The sequence below is a fragment of the Pinus tabuliformis genome, chromosome 8, assembly GCF_031772625.1.
Source record: "Pinus tabuliformis cultivar Carrire ecotype Pingquan chromosome 8, CPIR1, whole genome shotgun sequence".
NCBI classification, from domain to species: Eukaryota; Viridiplantae; Streptophyta; class Pinopsida; order Pinales; family Pinaceae; genus Pinus; species Pinus tabuliformis.
In genome coordinates, this window is record NC_142294.1 from 927178810 (window position 1) to 927200453 (window position 21644).

The following is a 21644-nucleotide window of genomic DNA, read 5'->3' on the forward strand; positions in this document are numbered from 1 at the left end:
CGGCCTAAAACTGGGCAGAAAAATCACTATATAAAGGCAACATCTCGACCTCATATGTCACTCACTCACAACAAATTCAATCTGCAGTTCCCGGGCCATAAAATTTAATTCGCTAATACTTGAATAATAATTCCTTTGACCAATAGAATTCCTCTTTGGGTTTTAATGATTTTCCTTTGAGGCAATAGGATTTCTCAAGGGAAATTCTTCTCGACGCTGCCCCAAATTTTAACACTCCCACTCAACCAGGGAGGAATTTCCATTTCCATGATAAGTCCTCATTTCGAATGACATGTCTAAGTGTGAGAAGGCAGGCAACTGCACCATCATTTCTTCTCATCTTGTAGAAGAAGAATAATGCACAATCAAAGGTAGGGGAGGTCAATCCTCAAACCTTACTAATCTCTAGGTCAAATTACATGACCTCCATCTCAACTATATCAACAAAACATCCATCTCATCACATCTCGTCTCAATTTCCTTTGATCATCAACTGAACAATCTTGATCCAATAGAAGAAGAAGAATCATCATAGGGGAGCTTCGACTACCACCCTATCAACTCAATCATCATCATAGGGGAGCATCCAACTTCCATCCTATATCCAATCATTAATATAGTCATCTGAAGAAGAGTCATCACAGGGGATTTCCAACTCAACCCATATCATAGGGGAGCCCCACTCAACCCTTTATTAATAGGTGAGATCTACTTACCACAGGGGCAAGGATCACAATCTTTCCTATTGATCTAGGACAATAGGTGGGATTTACTCAAGGATCACACTCTATCCTATCGTCTAGTGATAATATGCGAGATAGACTTGAGGTTCACACTTTGTTCTATTGCCTACTGATCTTCCATCGAGATAATTAAGAGTCAAGTGGTAGAACACCTACTTGCATGCAAGACTTGAGCGAGATCAACTTACAACATGGGTAAGGATACACACCCTATCTCAAGTCACCTGAACTCATTGGCCAGATGGGGAGGTCCAATCCCAACAAGCCCATCTTGTGGGTAGGATGCCAGGTAGGGTATACTTTGTCAAAGAAACAATAAGCGAGATCGACTTACCACAAGAGTAAGGATACACACTCTATCTTATTGTCCAGAGGTCCCTCAACCCTAGGAGCCCTTACTGCTACAATCCTACCCTGGGAGCTCAACAGGGTTGAAGAGAACGCTTAGTGTTCTCGATCAGTCGAGACCCTTTACCGGGAGGGTCACATCCATCAATCCAAAAGCACTCTGAAGATTAGGAAATTGGAGAATCACAACTTCTCTCTGCAACATGACGAAGTGCTCATATCCGAGACCGACTTAAACAACTCACTGAAGAGTTCGATCACAATGCCTTGTGCAGTTCTTTAGAGTAACAATCCTCTATTTTATATTGATACAGTGTTGAAGAATGTGACTAGTGTCGATCTTGATAATTATATTTGAAATGTATTTGTCAAAAGAAAGTGAAAGGAATTTTATTATTAAATAAGTCGGCCTCATTAGAAGAATTCGATCACCGAAGATGACTATATATAAGTGGCGACTCATTTGGAGAACATCTCACACAAGTTCGAATTGCAGTAGTTGGGAAGCTAAAATAAAAGTTTTTGGGTCTCTCTCTCTCTCATGTGCAATGAAATTCTGAAGCTGCATCAATGTCGAGGCTGTGAAGCTGCTGTATCAAGGTCAAAGTTGTGAATTTGCTACATCAAGGTCGAAGTTGTGAAGCTGCTACATCAAGGTCGACGCTGTGAAGCTGCTGCATCAAGGTCGAAGCTATGAAGCTGCTGCACCAAGGTCGAAGCTGTGAAGCTGCAACAAGGTCAAAGTCGTGAAGCTGCTAGGCTAAAGCTATTGAAATTGCTAAAAATAGCATTCCAAATATTCCAATTTTAATTTGTCTTTGAATTTAAATTGAGAATTAAAATTCAAATTTAGTCTCACCAGCTGCTTGAAAAATAATTAATTAATTCATCTTGGGTTAATTAGTTGGAGAAGTTCAAGCTAGAAGTCAGTGTGAAGTCATGCAACAATTATCCCTTAAATTAAGGAGACTATCTCTTAATTAAGGAGATGAGGATGAGTTGTATTTGAGTTGTAATTAGTTAGCTCAGTTAACTGAGTTATGTCTACTTAAATTAGTTCCAAACAGTTTGAGGAACTAATTGTGAATTCAGTCAGTTAATGCATGCATGCATCAAACTAGTGTACTCCAGATAATTGAAGATTCTTTCATAAATAACTCATGCATGTCTATTCAGAGAGTGATTCAGTTGAGATTAAAGACAGGGACATTATACTATTAGTTGCATGAGTTTTCCTATAAAGGAAACTCATCCATGCAGAAGGAATAAGGTTCCTTGAGGATTGCACAGTTTTACACGGTGTGAGTGATCAGTGTTACACTTGGTAACAATAGGATCACCCAGGAGAAACAGTGCAAGGAAATAGGAGGCTTGGAGGGCAGAGGAGAAGGTTTGTGAGAAGCCTTGTTTGCTTGTGAGCATCCAAGAGGATTGTACTGAGCGCTGGCTAGCTGTGAGAGCTAAGGCTTTGTATAATTCTGATGTATTTCCACCTTGTATGATAATACAGATAGTGGAGGTTTTAGGCTAAGGCTTTCCCCTGAGTATTTTCTGTGTTTCATGTGTATTGATTCTTCTTCTTATGGTTATATGTGTTCAATTCGATTCTTGCTCGATCTTTAAGCTTCCGCAAGTTTGATAGTAGAAGTAGATTATAGTATTTTGCTTTGGTATATTGCATTGCATTATCGAGTTAATCTACAATCATATTTTCTACATAGATCTCAGAGGTAGATTTGTAGAGAATTTGCAGAATTTCTACATGGTATCGGAGCAAAGTTTATCGCAACTATGAACAGTATACTAAGAAGAGAATTCGAAGTAAAAAAAAATTTAAAAAATTGCGCTGTGAGTTTGCAGAGAAGATCTGAATTTTTTTGTGCAAAATTTTTAGAAACAAATAGGAGATTTGAATTCCTTGCGAAAAATACCCAAATTAAAAAGAAAATCGGTTGAATTGGAGTTCGGATGAGGGAGATATCCCTGATTTAAAATCAGCGATTTTTCCAGAAAATTTCGTGATAGCGGGAAAGATGAAATAGATTGGTGTGCGAGCCAAGAACTTGTATGCACTTGAGGTACAAGATGCATGCAAAGCCTTGAGGAGCAAGGCAAAGGTTAGATACTTGTGGTTGAGAGGGAGTGTAAATTACCTCTCAACATGCAGTCCGAAAAGAAGAAGTCTCAAACAATTGTGGAGGAGCCACAATTGGAGACGCTGAGAGGAGACCGAGTGGAGGCATCCACTCATGCAGAGACCTCCAATAGGGAGAAATTTCGAGCCAAGTCAGCAGAGGGATCACATGCAACCATACTTCCAGGTGTGAGGTGTGGTGATGTGAAGTGATAGTCCTAAGAAGGTTGAAATTGGGCAGGGTCCATTGAGAGGTTTTATCTCATGGATCGTACTTTGCTACGAGAGCCCAAAGTACATAGTAGCGAGAGGAATCAGTGGGATTGATGCAGTCAAAGATCAAAGTGACAGAGGCAATAGTAGTCAGAGTTTTTGATGACAGATGCATCATATTGATTCAGGTTGGATATTTTTTTGTTTCTGGAGTTGCTGGAGCAACAACACTTGAGAGAAGTGTTGCATGCAGAACATTCCAAAGGTTCAGGATCAGGATCGAGTTGAATCCCTTTCTTGTTGAGAGGGAGTGTTGAAACTAGCAACAAGAAATGCTAAAAATAGAAATGCTAAAGATAACCTTCATAATATTTCAATTTTAATTTGTCCTTGAATTAAAATTCGAATTTAGTTTCACCAACTACTTGAAAAATAATTAATTAATTCATCTTGAGTTAATTAGTTGGAGAAATTCAAGCTAGAAGTCTTTATGAAGTCGTGCAACAGTTATCCCTTAAATTAAGGAGATTATCCCTTAATTAAGGAGATAGGGATGAGTTGTAATTAGTTAGCTCAGTTAACTGAGTTATGTCAAGTGAAATTAGTTTCAAATAGTTTGAGGAACTAATTGTGAGTTCAGTTAGTTAATGCATGCATGCATCAAACTAGTGTACTCTAGATAACTGAAGATTTTCTCATAAATAACTTATGCATGTCTATTCAGAGAGAGACCCAATTGAGATTAAAGACAGGGACATTGTACTATCAGTTGCATGAGTTTTCCTATAAAGGAAACTCATCCATGCAGAAGGAATAAGGTTCCTTGAGAATTGCGTAGTTTTACAGGGTGTGAGATCAGTGTGAGTGATCAATGTTACACTTGGTAATAGTAGGATCACCCAGGAGAAAAAATGCAAGGAAATAGGAGGCTTGGAGGGCAGAGGAGAAGGTTTGTGAGAAGCCTTGTTTGCCTGTGAGCATCCAGGAGGATTGTACTGAGAGCTGGGTAACTGTGAGAGCTAAGGCTTTGTATAATTTTGATGTATTTCCACCTTGTATGATAATACAGATAGTGGGGTTTTTAGCTGAGGCTTTCTCCTGAGTATTTTCTGTGTTTCATGTGCATTGATTCTTCTTCTTATGGTTATATGTGTTTAGCTCGATTCTTGCTTGATCTTTAAGCTTCCGCAAGTTTGATAGTAGAAGTAGATTATAGTATTTTGCTTTGGTATATTGCATTATTGAGTTAATCTACAGCCATATTTTCTACATAGATCTCAGAGGTAGATTTGTAGAGAATTTGCAGAATTTCTACATTAAAACCCTTAGAGCCTCAAGCTTAAGAAATCAGAGATATTCCAATCCAAATCGATGATGATAAATGACTCCAAATCTCCTTTATTTATAAATTTCCCCAATGGGTTCCTCTAATGTGAAGGGGTGCAAGTGCGACCCACAATTTGGGTTTTTTTTGCCCCAGCCGACCCAAAATATATCCAATGTTGCCCCAAACATTGGATAATTGGGTTTTTCCCCCTTTATCAAGGTTATAGCCTACGGGGTTGGATAGGCTACTTCGTCCTTCCTTGGGCAATTAATCCATAGGGGACATTACAAAGAAGTCTTCAAAGATTAAAACCCGAGTTGTGGAGAAAGGAACCAATACAAATCCAATCAACATCACAACTCAGGAGGATGGAAGTTTGGATAAACTAAGGACATCTTCAAATGTTGAAGTAAAAATGATAGAAACTCCAAGTGTACTTATTGATATAAATTTTAGTGATCAGCAAAGCAACTCAGTATATGAAAGGACATAATACCAAAATTTAATTAAAAAACACAAGTATGAGGAGGGATCAAGTAGCGAAGATGCCTTATCGACATCAATATATCAACATCACTATGAGCAAAATGAATTGACCTATTTTCCAGTGTTGCGAACATGTCAACAACATCCTGATTTTATCTCGAAATCACGATTTTTTGGTCGAGCCAATGTTTGCCAATTTTTACCCATATTTTGATGGTATCTTAATTTTACCAATGTTTGCTTATTTTTACCGATATTTTCCCGATTTTCCCGATTTTTTTGGTTTTCTGAACCCCTGCCGATTTTATCTTGATGCTGATGTTTGCAACATTGCTATTTTCTGAAGAATATTGTTTCCTGTACAGTTGAGTCTCATAACAAAAGTTCATCTTGGGAATCTTTTAAGCGCAATGTTCTACAAAGGATAATTTTAGGGTGATTAGACCCTCTGACAATTCGGCAATTGTGCTCAACAGTTAGCATATCATATTATCTCATGTCTTTGACCATCACCAACTCAATAATGTAGAATCATGGGAAAGCAGTTCCAGTCAAAACGAAGGCATAACTTGTTTGAGGACAAAGCATGTCTAAAGGAATGCAATGCTATTAACATTAATAATAATAAAATAATAAATAAATAAATAGATAAATAAATAAATAGTAAATGAAATGACACATCCTGACTAAAAACATTAACTGATGAAAGGACATGACCCATCAACCTTGTGATCCATCAATGTGTAAATAATATATGCTATACATATTGTCACGTGTATATATTATATATATTCTCGCATAGTACATAGTGTATTGTATGTCATATTATTCATTCAATTAGTTTATATATATTTTGACCTATAAGGTTTTTGTTGTTTGTCCTTATGTTGGATATTACTTCAGTAAATTTTGTTCATATCAAAGTATCTCTGAATATTGCATAATACAGAGTTGAATTTTGATCTTTGATCAAATATTACATTTAATTGATATTCATGTTGATAAGCTGAAGCTATAGCTATGAATTACTGCAACAACTTTCTTTCCTATATGCACTTGTATGGAGATTTGTTTGAACTTTATAGGTCTTGTTTTATCATGCACATAGAGAGCTCCTGTAAAACAAAAATTAATACCACTGAAAACTGAATTTTATTGACAGATTAAGTCTGGAGTGGCAGGCCTACATTTCCAGAACACATTCTTTGCGTAAGACATTTGTGTCTGTTAAGGGCATCTACTATCAGGTCAGCAAGCTCCACAGTTTCCATGTTCAAGCTAGTAGATTCGTTTTTGAATATGTGCATTTTGTTTTCTTTGTGCTTGTCATAACTATAAGGTCCTGTTTTTTCTAAAAGTGTTTTTATACATGGTATAATTTTGCAGGCAGAAGTCGAGGGTCAAAACATTACGTGGCTCACACCACATGTTCTGCAACAAGTTCTCCCTGGGGATGTTGATTTTCGTGTTATGCTGACATTTGTAGAATTTTATGAGGTTTATGTTCCTGCAAAATTGTTTCATACATTCTTGATTCCAGGAGTTCTGATTGAGTTCTTTTCTTTTTAAATATCAATATCACTCATGTTACTTGCCTTAAATATTCAATATTCTAGAAAACAAAGAAGATAACCAAATATATCTCTGAATCCTGATGAGACCTGTCTTTAAAAGAATTATAAATAGGTTGCTTCTATCTTGTCTATATTATGCATGGTATTTGGCCATGGTAACACTCATACGCTGACTTGGATTTGTTTTCTTTTATGTAATACTTATGCAGACTCTTATAGGATTTGTGAATTTCAAACTTTATTATGCTATGTCTTTAAAGTATCCACCAATACTTGATCCAAGATTGGAGGCAGCGGCAGCAGGTATTGTTTCTTATTTTAACATTTAGAACCGAGTTCTTATTTTTCTTTCTTAAGAAACAGTTTCTATTCATAAAATAGAATATGTAATTCATTATAAAACTGAACCCCAGTATATCTTGATTACCGATGGTTCTTTCTGTTTTAGAGTATTTAAAGGCATGCTTGATTTATGGCCCAGTTTACTACCAACGGAAAATTTTACCACTATTATACACAAAGTGCGTAGGAACTGCTTTAGACAATTGGTTGATGCTCTCTTTTACAAAGCAGATTCATGACTAACATCAAAATTAGTCGGCTTGGCTGAATCTGAACCACTAGTCACTGCTGGTCCCAGTCTGTGGCAGGTATTATCCTAAAGGCTGTGTTTTCTCATCAGAATCAGAGGAATTTGATCTCAGGCAATTCAGAGCTTCTAGTGTGATGTCCCCTGGTGACTAATGACATTGTGGCTATAAGTTTATCCAGACTTAGTGTAATGATTTAAGGACTTGAGAAGTGAAGCTATTTTTGTCCAAAGAGTCCTAACCATTCTTTTCAGCTCAGCTTCGTGAAATAAATTTTCTTCAAATATATTTGATTCTTGATTTTCTTATACATTATAAAATCACAGACATTTTCTGTTCAACATTTGACATAGAAAGCCTTCTACAATTTTAAGAAAGAAAGAAAGCAGTTAATCAGGTTGGTTAATTGCTCTTCTCGGAACTGATAAATAGGCCAAGGTTTCCATAAGTAGCTAGAGGCTATTCCATGAACTAAGTTTCCATAATAAGTCTTTCAAATTGATTGTTTCACTTCTGTCTTTTCCAAAATTTATTGTCTCTAAGTGATGTTATAACGAGGATTTTGATTATCTATAAACTTTGAGACTGATCTAATGAATTACATGTATGAGGGGAATTATCCCATGGGTTTCCCAAAAGTAATTCTTTTTATTGTAAGACTTCACATTCCATCAAGTCTGAATATTCCCAAGTGGGGGAATTGGATTTTTTGTTCCAATATAGTCGAATGAGGTTATTTTAAGCTTTCAATTTTTTTTCACTGCTAGGACTTCGTTTTTTGGAATGGGGTCTTCTGGGTTGAACTCTGCCTTAAAAAGCTGGTAAAATGTTTGGATCTCCATAGACCTTTGTTTTCCTGGGGCCCAGGTTAGAATTTTTCTGCAACCTATATTCTTATTACCTTTGCATTGCATGATTAAATAGCTATTTTTACCTATACCAAGTTTAAGTCAAAGTCCGTTTTGCTGACCAGATGAAGCCTACCCAACCCTGCCTCGCCTGACTACCTCTTGAAGCCCCATCAAAAAAGGTGTGGGATGCCACTTCTTCCAAACTAGTAGGTTTGAGGTGGATGATTTTGACTTTGCTTCTCTATGGTCTCGGCCTTCAAGGACCTCTCTCTTAGTCAAGCTTTTAAAAGCCTATCTTAATTATGCCCATGTGATTGGTTTGCAATATTAACTTTTGTTAGTTCACTAAATAAGCTTGAACTTTCAAAGCTACCAATTGTTTACCAGGTCATCCTTAAAGAAGACTCTAAACTTTCTTCAAGACAATACTTCCCTTCCATCCCTTGGAGTGAAGGGGCATCCCCAACACTATCTCGAGAGAAAAGGAAGGAGATTTCATTATCATCTAAATTCACTGCCCAGACCTTTTGACGAAAGGCCAGGAAATGAGCAAGTGATTGCCTAAGGTTTTGAGGTGTAAGGACCTTGCCCCTTAGTGAAATTGAGTGAAGGAAATTTCCTTTTTTTGAGGGAAATTGAATTCTAGTCAAAATATCCTTTTGTAGTTTTGCTTCTGTGAAGATTAATTAGATAAGATTCTAGAAGAAAGTGACCTTCTTTGACAGAATCAAGAATAGTTTTCAATAAACTTTTCTGTTGGCAAGTTCTTGGTGAATTATGAAAGATGAAATAAATGGCATAATAATCTTGCAAAAGGTCTCAGCAGTCTTCTGTTGAAGATTGGCAGCTATGGGAAGAATTTTCTTGAATAAAACTTTCTAAAGTGACTTTCTAAAAGTAGAAAGTCATGTCTATTTTAGCAACCATGACTTTCCAAAAATAGTAAATCACCTTCCATCAATTCATAGTCATATATATGATGGAAAATCACTTAACTTGTCCTTGATCAATTTCAATTGTTTAATTTTTAACTTAATAATCAATACTATTATTATTATTATCCTCTTTATGATATTATTATTAAAAAGAAATTCGAGTCTCTCAATCATGAGACTCAATCATGTCATATGTAACTCCCCTCAATTAATGCACAAGTTACTCTCTCTCTATCTTAATGGATTCATTCCTCTCTCTCTTTAATGCTCTTACGCGCCTCTTACACTCTCTTACACACTTTAATTACTCGTCATAAAAAGATTCCTCTTACACCTTTTTAATGTAGAAGTTACACTTCTCTCCTAAATGCATAAGTTACACTTTTCTCCTTTATGGCGTAAGTTACACTCCTATTTTGGTATATGTAACTCCTCCTCAAAGCACAGGAGTTACTCCCTCATGAATTCGACCTCCTTGCTCTTACTATATATTTGTGCCTCTCATCCTCACTTGATACACTTGTGCTTGTGAAAGGAGAATTCAAACTTGAGCAAAAGAGACTTGGAGAGAGAGAGAGAGAGAGAGAGAGTCTTCACTGTGCCCTAAACAACAAGACTCTTGAAGGATTATTCATTGGCGAGAAGCCTGAAGTTGGGCACCTAAGGATCTTGGTTGTCCTGTGTACTTCCATGTCCGAAAAGAGAAAAGGAACAAGTTGGAAGCTTTAGCTAAGAAAGCTACGTTTGTTGGTTATTGTGAGAATTCTAAAGCTTAAAGAATATATATACCTAGTCAAAGAAATATAGAATTTAGCATTGATGTAACATTTGATGAAGATGCAACTCTTGGAAAAGCAAGAGACACTCCCCTTCCTCCTGTAATGTTGATAGTGAAGATGATGTATTTGAAATACAAGAAGATCTTGAAGGTAAAACTGATCTTGTTGATAAACCCATGGAGCCCATGGATCCTTTGGATCCTCCTTCTAAAAGGAGACTTTTATGGTTTCGTGACACTATTTAAGATGTTGATAAACACGCTGTCCCCAGAGGAACTTTCAGAGAAAGCAAGAAACCTTGTGGGTTCCAAGGATATGTTGTAGCCATGAGCAACATTATTCAAGCTGAACCGTGCACTTTTGAAGAAGCAGTAAAGGCCCCAAGTGTGGAAAGATGCAATGGATGAAGAAAATGAATCCATCACTCATAATGATGTATGGGAAGTCGTTCCAAGACTGCAAGGTAAATCTGTTGTATATTTTGAATGGTTGTAGAAAATTAAACATGGTTTCGATGGCAGTATTGAAAAATATAAAGCTAGATTTGTCGCTAGACGTTTCTCTCAGAAAGAGGGGATAGAGTATGATGGAATTTTTGCACCTGTTGCCCATTACACCACCATTCGATCTATTGTAGCTCTAGCTGCTAGCGAAGGACAGTCTCTTCACCAAATGGATGTGAAGACTACTTTTCTGCATGGCTTCCTTAAAGAAGTATTTTTTGAGCAGTCACAAGGCTTTGAAGTACATGATCCAAAAACTCATGTGTGTAGGCTGGAGAAAGCCCTTTATGGTTTGAAGCAAGCTCAAAGAGCTTAGTATGCTGACATAGATAACTTCTTGATGAAACTTGGTTCTACCAGAAGCAATGCAGATCCAAATCTTTACTTTAAGATAGTCCAAGGTATGCCTTTGAGTTTGGTATTGTATGTTGATGATTTATTTTTGACCGGTAGTGAACCTCTTATTCTCTAGTGTAAGAGGGAGTTAGCTTTTGAATTTGAAATGAAAGATCTTGGTTTGATGTACTACTTTCTGGGCTGGAGGCATGGCATAAATCTGGTGAGATTTTCCTTTCTCAAGGAAAATATGTTGTCAAACTACTAGAAACATTTGGCATGACTGAGTCTAAGTCCATGAATACTCCTGAATTTCAAGAAGCTTTGTGATGAAGATGCAGGACCCGATTTGGCTAATCCTTGTGAGTACCGTCAACTGATTGGGGCATTGATGTTCTTAGTGAACGCTATACCATATATATGCTTTGCAGTCAATACTCTTAGTCAATACATGATTAAGTCTGCTCATTCACACTGGGTTGCTGTGAAACATGTGTTGAGGTACCTGCATGGGCTCGTCATTCTTGGATTGAGATATACTGTTGAAGATGTAAGGCTACAAGGATACTCTGATGCTGATTGGGCTGGTAACTCTACTGCTAGAAAGTGCACATTAGGGTGTTGCTTCAGCTTAGGATCTACCATGATATCTTAGATGAGTAGAAAGCAAAAGTTTGTTACCCTTAGCACGGCTAAAGTAGAATACATTGCTGCTAGCATGGCTAGTTGTGAGGCTACGAAAGCTCTTTGGAGAGCTGTTTGAGCAAGTATTGGATATTACAGTAATTTATTGTGACAATAAGAGGGAGATTCGACTTGTTGAAAATGCTGTATTCCATGACAAGGCCAAACACATTGAGATCAAATATCACTATATCTAGATTCTGGGATATGGTGCAAAGAGGAGTAGTAAGACTTCATCATATAGTGACTGTTGACCAGATTGCCAACATTCTTACCAAGCCTTTGCCAAAAGTAAAGTTCTTGGTTTTCTGAGAGCAACTTGGACTGACAAATGTGACCCTTCCTAGAGAGGGTGGTCATGGATGATAAGCCTTGGATGTGCGAGATCCTTGTCATGTGTTAACAAGTGGATGCCCCCAAGTTGTGATGAGCCTTGGACGAGTGAGATCCTTGTCATGTGTTGACAAGTGGATCCCCCAAGTCGTGACGAGCCTTGGATGAGTGAGATCCTTGTCATGTGTTGACAAGTGGATCTCCCCAAGTAGTGATAAGCCTTGGATGTGCGTGATCCTTGTCATGTGTTGACAAGTGGACCCCCTCAAGTGTATATAGGGTGATGGATGTATCTCCCCTATGATGATTTTTTTTCATTAGATTGTAACATCATTGTTCCAAAGCAGAGATAGCATAGATCCTTGTATCAGAAAAAAATCCCTCCCTAGTTGAGAGGGAGTGTTGAAAATTGGCAGCTATGGGATGAATTTCCTTGAATACAATTTCTTTTTTGACCTTGCTAAAAATAGAAAATCATGTCTATCTTTGCAACCATGACTTTCCAAAAATAGTAAATCACCTTCCATCAATTTGTAATCATATATATATGATGGAAAATCACTTAACTTGTCTTTAATCAATCTCAATTGTTTAATTTTTAACTTAATCATCAATATTATTATTATTATTATTACTATTATCCTCTTTATGATATTTTTTTTTTTTTTTTTTTTACAATGTCGGCTACTCATATATTAAAAAAACCTTCTGAAAAGAGATCTAGTACAAGACGGGGGAGAATATGAGAGCTAAGGCACAAAATCGGGTACGCAGACCCGCAATCCTCATAGCTTCTCTTAATTGAAAGCAAAACTGAAAATAAACGGCTATATTGCCTTACATAGGATCCTCCTAACCAAGCAAATTTGCAATGCATAAGATCATGGATAGTGTTGAGTGACCGAGTCTTCCTTCCGGGCGCTGGCTCTAGTCGAGGCTTCTGCCTGTTGGCTTTCTGTAAGAGTGCGAAGATGGTCGATTACCGCCTCCATGTGGATGCAGCGGTCCTTTAAGTCTTCAATCTCCTTTTTTCTTTTTTCCAGCTTCTTTCGTTTGGAGTTTCTATCAGCATGGTAGTCCTCTTTTAACTCCTTCAGCTCTTTTTTCACACTGTTAATCATAATAGTATGCGCCATGCACATGTTGCATTCTTTGTTGTTGAAGAGGTTCCCCATAGGGTCTCTGTTCTGGCCTTGGTTGGATGGCTGGCCTTGCTTATCCGCCATCGAGATGGCTTGAGGATGGATGGCAGAGAGCGCACTGAAATTGCGAAAGCCTGAAGCTACCTTGAAGGAAGCGAGATCACTAAGAGGCTGAAGATTTAAACGGAGGAGAGAGGATCTCAAGAGCCTCGGGAGGGCGTTGCTGAGGAGACCAGGAACACTGTTAGTTAGAAACAGAGTAACAAGAGAAGGGAGGTGGCTTACCCTGATATCAGAACGGAAGGCCAGTGCACACGGAGGAAAGAGAGAACCCGAACTGCGCCGAGACTTTGGGGAGGCTCTTGAAGCTCGAACTCTATTTGTGGAGAGGATGGGAGGCGATCCACATTTTATAGAAGGAGGGAGGTTCCTAAACCGAGAGGGGAGGGACTGAGTGAGGCCGATCTTGGATGGAGCTCGGTCAAAAATCATGATTGCCCTGTTGTCCATACGCATGCCTGAGACATAGGCTTTGCAGTGATTGCAGAGAGGGCCTTCTTTGGAGGAGCGCGGGATCACGCAATCTCTGATGGTGATGATGAGCTTTGTGACACGAAAACGAGGAGATCTCCCATAGTACTTGTTTGTGCAGCTTGGGGATTTGGAAATAGATTCGGAAAGATGGCCTGGGTGATTGAGATGACTTCGCCCTTGAGATGAGACGGCTGGATGCTTTGGCTTACGGGATGTCTCTGACATAAATTTTGTCATTCTCACGAACCTGTCCAAGTCTCCTGTTGACCGCTTGGTTTGCTTGCTGGTCTGCATCTTTGTTAAGATTCCTGAGAACGTGTTTGAAAATCACTTCTCCAAGCGCTCTGGTGTTCTCCATGATTCGATTTTTGATATTGTTGAGAGCCAATTGCTTAAATTCTCTCCCTGTTATCATGGTTGCTATAATTATAGCTGAATCCCCTAGTATCAGAATGTTCTGAAGGCCGAGTTTCTTTGAGATATGTGTGCCCAGGAGGAGGCCATAGGCCTCTGCTCTGTTATTAGACATTTGGCCTAGCCCCCATTCAAAGGAAACCATGAGATTCCCTTGCGCGTCCTTAATGATCCCGCCAGCGCCAGCTTGACCAGGGTTCTTCTTAGAGGCCCCATCGAAATACATTGCAGGTCTGTTTTGTCTTCTTATCCAGTTGTTAATTTCCTCCTCAGTGCCTCGAAGCTTCCAGTCCTGGTTGCAGTTCTTGTCCCTCATATGATTTGTAGGATTTGGTTTAAGATTGAATTTACCCAACCAGACCTTTAGCCTCTCATCGTCGATCTCCATGTCTGTCTGGGTTATCCCTTTAGCTTCTAAAGACTCAGCAATAAGGGCAGTAGATTTGGCCACAATGCCTGATATGGTAGGCTTATCATTGTTGAAAATGCAATTATTTCGAGCCTTCCAGATTTGCCAACACAAATTAGAAGGGATGCTGCTCCAAAGCCTGTTCACTATGGGTTTGCCTTTTTTGGGTTGATAGAGTCTTTTGTCCCAGCTTTTATGGAGGGCCTGTATCTGAGGGGGAAGGGCCTCTGAAGTGATTGTATCAGAGAGGAGATTCCAGCATGCTTTGGCAATCGGGCACTCTATGAAGAGGTGAGAGATGGTTTCTTCTGCTAGCCTGCACATTCAACACATAGAAGGCCCCTGAATACCTCGCTTTCTGAGGTTCTCAGCAGTTAGGATTTTACCATGAAGTAGAGTCCAATTGAATAATTTGATCTTAGGGAGGCATTCAGGAGTCCAAACCGCTTTGTGCAGGGGCCAATTGTTTACCACAGAGATGTCTTGAAGGGCTTTATATCCTTCTTTAACCGAGTAATTGCCTCCATTAGGGCCCCAAACGAACTTGTCTTCTTTCCCTCTGTTGGTGGGGGCTGAGCCACTGAGGGAGCATTTGAGTTCATCCCATAGCTTATCTAATTCTGAAGGGAGGTTGAGAGGAATCCAGCCTGCCCAGCGGTCATCATCCCAAAGAGAGATGTCTGAGAGAGAATTGAGGTTGGACTCTGCCATCCACCGATGGAGGGGAAAAAGGTGGGGAATGGTGTCTCTTGCTTGAGATCCCATAATGCTATCTTTCCAGATACTTACTCCTTTGCCATTTCCAGGAGCTCTAGAGATCAAAGGTTTGCAGAGGGGAAGCGATTTCTTTATGAGATTCCAGGTTGGGGTGCCTTGTCTCTCAGTGATGTTTTCTGTTAGGATATTGCTGTTTGAGCCATTCAGATATTTCTTCTTTAAGACAATTGCCCACCAAGCTTCTTTTTCATTAAGGATCCGCCAGATGAGTTTGAAACCCATTGCTAGATTGGCTAGCCTAGGGACCCTGATTCCTAGCCCACCTTTTTCCATTGGGAGGATTACTTTTTCCCATTTAACCAAACTGAACTTCTTCGTATTCTGCTTGCCTCCTTGCCACAGAAAGCTACGCATTATTAGCTCCATATGTTTATGGATGCTTGCCGGGGCTAAGGTGATAGCAAACTGATAAATGGGGAGAGAGGCGAGAATGGATTTGATTAGAATCGATCGGCCTGCTAAATTTAACCAGTGCATTCCCCAATTTTGCAATTTACCTCTGAGTTTTTCGATGATCTTGACCCAGATCCCTGATTTGATTGTTTCTTTAGCCAGAGGCAGCCCCAGGTACATGAAATGGGACCAATTTAGCTGGGCTGGTATTTCCATGATGTAGGATATACGCTGAATGATATGGTTAGGGACGTTCCATGTGTATATCATACATTTATTGTTGTTAAGTTTGCCACCAGAGGCCTGAAGGAAGAGGTCCAAGGCTTTTTTGAATCTCTTCGCCATAATGCATGATGCGCCACCAATGAGAAGGGTATCATCAGCAAACAAGGAGTGGTTGATACCTTTCGACCCTCTTATAATTTCAATCCCTGTTATTACTTTTTTCTTCCTCATGTTTTCCAATTTTGAGCTAAGAGCTTCCGCCATGAGAATGTAGAGAAAAGGAGAGAGCGGGCAACCTTGTCTCAGGCCCCTAGTGCTTTTGAAAACTTTGCTGGGTCTCCCATTAATGAGGGGGGCTGTCCAATTGCCTGAGATGCACTCTCGCACCCTGCTTATGAAGAGCTCGGATAAACCAAGCTTTTTGAGGACTGCTTGAAGGAAGGAATGGTTAACCCGATCAAAAGCGTTTGCCATGTCCAGTTTCATTATCATACCCTTTTCTTTCCTGTTGACACTGCTTTGAATAGCCTCTTGAATGAGAATTACGTTGTCTACAATTTGCCTCCGAGGAACAAAACCACCTTGGTTTTCAGATATGAGGGAGGGGAGAATAGGTTTGAGCCTGTTGGCAAGGATCTTAGTTATGATTTTATAGGACACGTTACAGAGGGAGATAGGGCGGAAGCGATTAAAGGAGTGAGGGTTGGGTTCCTTGGGAATTAAGGCTAAGAAGGAGGATTTCATTCCGCTGCCCATCTTGCCTTTTTGGAAGAAGTTTCTTACTGCTCGAATGTAGTCCTTTTTGATGGTGTCCCAATGAGACTTGTAGAAATCCACCGTGAAACCATCAGGTCCCGGGGCCTTGTCGGAAGCCATGTTGCGGATTGTTTGCTCTATCTCTTCTTCCGTGATCTCTTTGTCCAACTCAGAGTTTTGGGCATCAGAGGTTTTGCATTCCAGCGTGTCAAGGATTTCCATGCCATCTCTGTCTTGCTGATCCTCAGTGAGAAGGTCTTGGAAGTGGGCGGAAGCTGCGTCCATGATTTCCTTTTGATCTTTTATTTCTGAACCATCCACTGTAATTTTATCAATATTGTTTGCAGCTCTCCTCATTTTCAAGCTATTATGGAAGAAGGAAGTGTTCCTATCTCCCGCCTTGAGCCATAGACACCTTGATTTTTGCCTTTGTTCCTCCTCTTCTTTTCTATTAACTTTGTACAGTTCCTTTTGAAGTTCCATCTCTTTGATCTGCTCCTCTTCCGTGTCTTGTCTTGAATCTTTCTCTTGGTTCCACTGCGATAGCTTATCTTGGAGTTCTGATTTGGCTTTAGTCTCTTCGATTGCCTTGAATTTTGCCCACTGTTTTATGGCCGATCTGAGGATCTTTAGCTTGGATTCCCAAATGTAGTGCGGGGACCCTCTGATCTCTGTTGACCACTGTTCTTTTACCAGAGCTCGAAAATCCCCATGATTTTCCCACGCTCTGTTATACCTAAATGGAAGCGGGCCCATATTCGTTCCTCTGTCCAGTTTTAGAACCACTGGCTTGTGGTCTGAGAAGTAACCCTGAATGATGAGGCTTTTGATACCAGCAAATTTGGCAACTATGCTCTCTTGAACCAAGATGCGGTCCAATCTTTCTTTGATGTTGTTTCGGCCTGCTCTCTTGTTGGACCAGGTGAAGCGCCCGTTCTGAGGGAGGAAGTCTACCAGGTTATGGTTTATGATGATTTCTTCCAGGGCGTCCCTTGAGGAATCTGCCAAAAAATTCCCCCCAATCCTTTCTTCAGCGTTTCTTATCAGGTTCAGGTCCCCCCCTAGGAAGATGCTTCGACCTTGCGTCTCCAGTAAGTCTGCCTTAATTGAGTTCCAGCAGGCAGCTTTGTCATGGAATTGAGGAGGGGCGTAAACATTGTAGATAGTATATTCCTCTGTCTTTGTTAAGTTCTGAATGTCTGAACGGATCCACCAACTGCTGTGTTTTTGATTTAAAAGAGTCCATTTTCGCTTATCCCAGATGGTCCCTATACCGCCTGAGGCGCCAGAAGCGCTTACTGCTATTCCTTCGTGGGTTTTACTATTTTTTAGGTAGATCTTGAAGTCCTGCTCATTGATTTTGGTCTCGTGGAGGAGGAGGATGTCTGGGTGTTCTGATTTGAGAAGATCACGGACTGCATTGGCCTTGAGGGAGGAGCCCATCCCCCTACAGTTCCAAGAGACCAGATTCATTACTTACTTGTCTTGGGGTGGGATCCTCCTTTCTCTTTTGCTTTCTCTCCGCTTCCTTTCGTCCTGTCCAGATAAGTGTCCATTGGTTGCTGGATCCCAGTGGTCATTTCTTTTGCTGCAGTCTCGTCCCTAATTTCCTTATTGGATTTCCTTCCGACTTTTCTTGGAGGTTCCACCGATGGGTTACTTTCCTTAGCCTTATTCCTGGTTAGGATTCTTTCCACTGTGGTGGGGGGGGAGGGCGGAGGGGAGGTGGGAATAACAGGGGGGGCTTTCGGGGAAGGGGGCGGGGAGGGAGGATCTACCTCGGAAAGGGTTTCGAATTGGTTGGAGGATGAAGGAATGGTCGGGCCAGATTGAGAAGGGGGAGGAGGAGGGACTAAGGGGTTCTTGGAATTTCCATGGGGGGTATTGGGCTTCTTCTTTTTTACTGTTTCCCAGACTTCCTCAGGAGCTTCAGGGTTAGATTCAGAAACATTTGCATTAACTTTGCTACATCTATTGGCGAAATGGCCATACTCATGACATACCTTGCATTTGAAGGGTAGCTGTTCATAGTCGACTTGTTGAATGTGCGACCAGTTGTCAACTCTGAGCTTGATGGCTTCTGGCAATCCTTTCCCCAAATCGACTTCTACACAGATTCTTGCGCAAGCGTGCATATTCTCCTTAGGCTCCGATCTGTCTATGTACTTCCCTATTCCGTTTCCAATTGCTTTCACAGACTCATCTCCCCAGCAGTGGAGGGGCAGGTGCGGGAGCCGGACCCATACGGGCACAGCGTTGGGGACGTCCATCTCCGGATCGAAGTCGGGGGTCCATCTATTCAGATAGAGGCCTCTTGTATCCATAAAATATGGACCATTCCTAAAGATTAGGTTTCGATCTTCCACTGTTTCAAAGAGAAATGTGAAGAACCCTCTTCCGCAGAAGCGAATCGCTATTTTGCCTTGAACCATGGAATTCCAGTTTCTTTCCACCCAGCGCTGGACAGTGCGTGGGGAGGGCCATAAGCCCGTGAACTGTCCAACAAGGCCTCTTTCAGCAAGAGCCACAGCCGCTCTCCGAGGAAGGGCAGGGGGGAGCGGGATTTCCGGGATCTCATCCAGCTTTTTGATGAAGCGAGAAGTAGTCGGCCTGTTCTTTTCCACAGAGTTCTCCTGGGTGAGGGAAGCAAAAGATCTCATCAGTTCACCCGGATCCGGGTCAGAGGGACCTGAGGCCGCCATGAGCGGGTCTTATCAAAGAACCAAAGGGAGGGAGCGCCCTAGCAGCAGCGCTGCTAGGCGCGAGGGCGCACGGGGCAGAACCGGGGCAGAGAGGAAGGATAGGGGCCCGGAGAGAAGGAAGGAATAGAGAGCAGGGGGACACGAAGGCAGGAGGCCCAGCAGCAGGAGGGCAGAGCCTAGCAGCGAGGCTGCCAGGCGCGGGGCAGCGGATCGGTCAGGAGGCAGCCATGGCCGTGCGCGCAGCTCCAGCCATCCCCAAGGTTTTCTCTATTTTTTTTTTAAATGAATCTCTTTATGATATTATTATTAAAAAGAAATTCAAGTCTTTTAATCATGAAACTCAATCATGTCATATGTAACTCCCCTCAATTAATGCGTATGTTACTCTTTCTCTCTCTCTTAATGGATTCATTCCTCTCTCTCTCTCTTTAATGCTCTTACGCACCTCTTACACTCTCTTACACACTTTAATGATTCGTCGTAAAAATATTCCTCTTACACCTCTTTAATGCATAAGTTACACTTCTCTCCTAAATGTATAAGTTAGACTCCTCTCCTTTATGGCATAAGTTACACTCATATTTTGGCATATGTAACTTCTCAAGACATAGGAGTTACTCCCTCATGAATTCAACCTCCTTGCTCTTATCATATATTTGTGCCTCTCATCCTCACTTGATACACTTACTTGTGCTTGTGAAAGGAGAATTCGAACTTGAGAGAGAGAGAGAGAGTCTTGAAGAGCAAGAACAAATCTTTTAGAGCTAGAGTGATTTAGTGTTTACATTAGCTACTGCTATTAGAGATCTTCTTTAGATTTGGGTGAACTTCTTCATTCTCTCATTGTATTTTGTATCTTTGTTGAACAATTGACTTCTAATAGAAGAAGAATCTGGTTGGGTTTTCCCTTTGTGGGGTTTTCCTTGGTCATTAACGTAACTTCTCTGTTTTTCATTGAGTTCTTGGCTGTCTTCCATTGTGCATATGGTTTATATGGTTTATATTCTATTTACAATTACTTAACTTATTTTGGAGCATAAGTTCTGGATTTAAGTGATTGTAACAGCGTAGAAAATCAGAGTTTCAACATCTTCATGAGATTTTGAATGCTAAACTTGTAAGCCATCATTCTGAGGGACAATGTTTTTCTTGAAATCAACAACCTTTCAATTTTTTATTTGAAATCAATCAAACATGTCTAGTAAGTTAGGTTTTCAAATATTTCAATTTTCTATTTGCAAATCAATCCCACATGTCTGGTAAGTTAGGTTTTCTCTTGATGATTTTTTTTCTTCATAATGTAGTGGAAACATATATTTATTTTTGCTAACTGGATCCCTAATGTACGAAAAAATGATTCTTAAAACCATTCTTTATACTGTTCTAAATACTTAAACATTTCCAGCTGTAGTATTTTGTTGTTAGAAATTACTCTTGAAGTTTTTTCTTGTGTAGTTGCATAACACATTTTCTGCCATGAATTGCTTGTTGGAGATATCAGTATTCCACTTGGTAGCCCAGTGTTTTTGTGAATATGTGAAGATTTTCCATACCAACTCCACCTTTCTAGTTTGGAAGACACCGAGTTGATTTTAATAAGGGAAACATGTTGCCCACTTTCTTAGGAAAATTTAAAATTCAATGATGATTAATATAGGATCCAAGATCCCAGAGGTTAGCATGGGGTTAATGAAAACTATTGACCTGCCTGTTTAACCATCATGCAGCCCCATCTAAGACTTTCCTTTTTAGCTTATCCTAGGGGCCACAATATGTTTCCACTAAACTGCCTCAACTCTTTTCGGTGTGATTGGTAAGCCTAGGATATTTCAAATAATGTGACCAATCCCCTCTTTGCAAATAAAAACAATTGACATACTTTTCAAGGCATGCAGGATTTTGTACAAAATTTTTCTAACCTTATAGTGATTAGAGCAGATGACCAACAAGTTGAAATACTTTTGTGCCCCACCAACTAAAGAGGAAATTTGTTGCTATGGTTACTGTTATCACTCCTCCAGATCTCCAAGGCAGAGGAAGAGTCCAGCTGAGGTAACCACAAACTAGTCTTTTAGCTTGGTAGCTAGCCCTACCAAGCCAGAGAGGGCTCTCTCCAAAGGATCACAGCCAGGAGGGCTGGATAGATTAGGGTTTTAGGTTAGATGTAAAGTGCAGGGGGTTGTTTGATTTGATTTTGTTGGGTAGTCACAAGGATGAGTGATTTAGGTCCGAGGGACTAGGTTAGGGCAAATGAGATATGATTGCAGACATTTAAAGGGGCAAGGTAGGTATGAAGCTTAACACTTAAAAGGTGATTTGATGAGATGGTTTAAGACTGATGAGGAGTTAGGAAGAGCATAAGAGATGTATTCTTCCTAAACTGAGGAAAAATGGACAAAGTATGATAAATTACCCAAAACAGAGCATGAGCAAACATGTATTCTGCCTATCAACTT

At 40.2% G+C, this 21644-nt stretch overlaps 1 protein-coding gene across 1 annotated transcript in view; it reads left to right on the forward strand.

Annotated features, from left to right (window-relative positions):
* Positions 1–21644, forward strand: part of LOC149238555 (pescadillo homolog) — a 190108-nt gene that overhangs the window by 74338 nt on the left and 94126 nt on the right. Inside the window, exons 5-7 of the mRNA XM_089369605.1 lie at positions 6414–6498; positions 6638–6748; positions 7035–7128. Coding sequence (XP_089225731.1) covers positions 6414–6498; positions 6638–6748; positions 7035–7128 — 290 coding nt within the window. The remainder of the gene's footprint in view (positions 1–6413; positions 6499–6637; positions 6749–7034; positions 7129–21644) is intronic.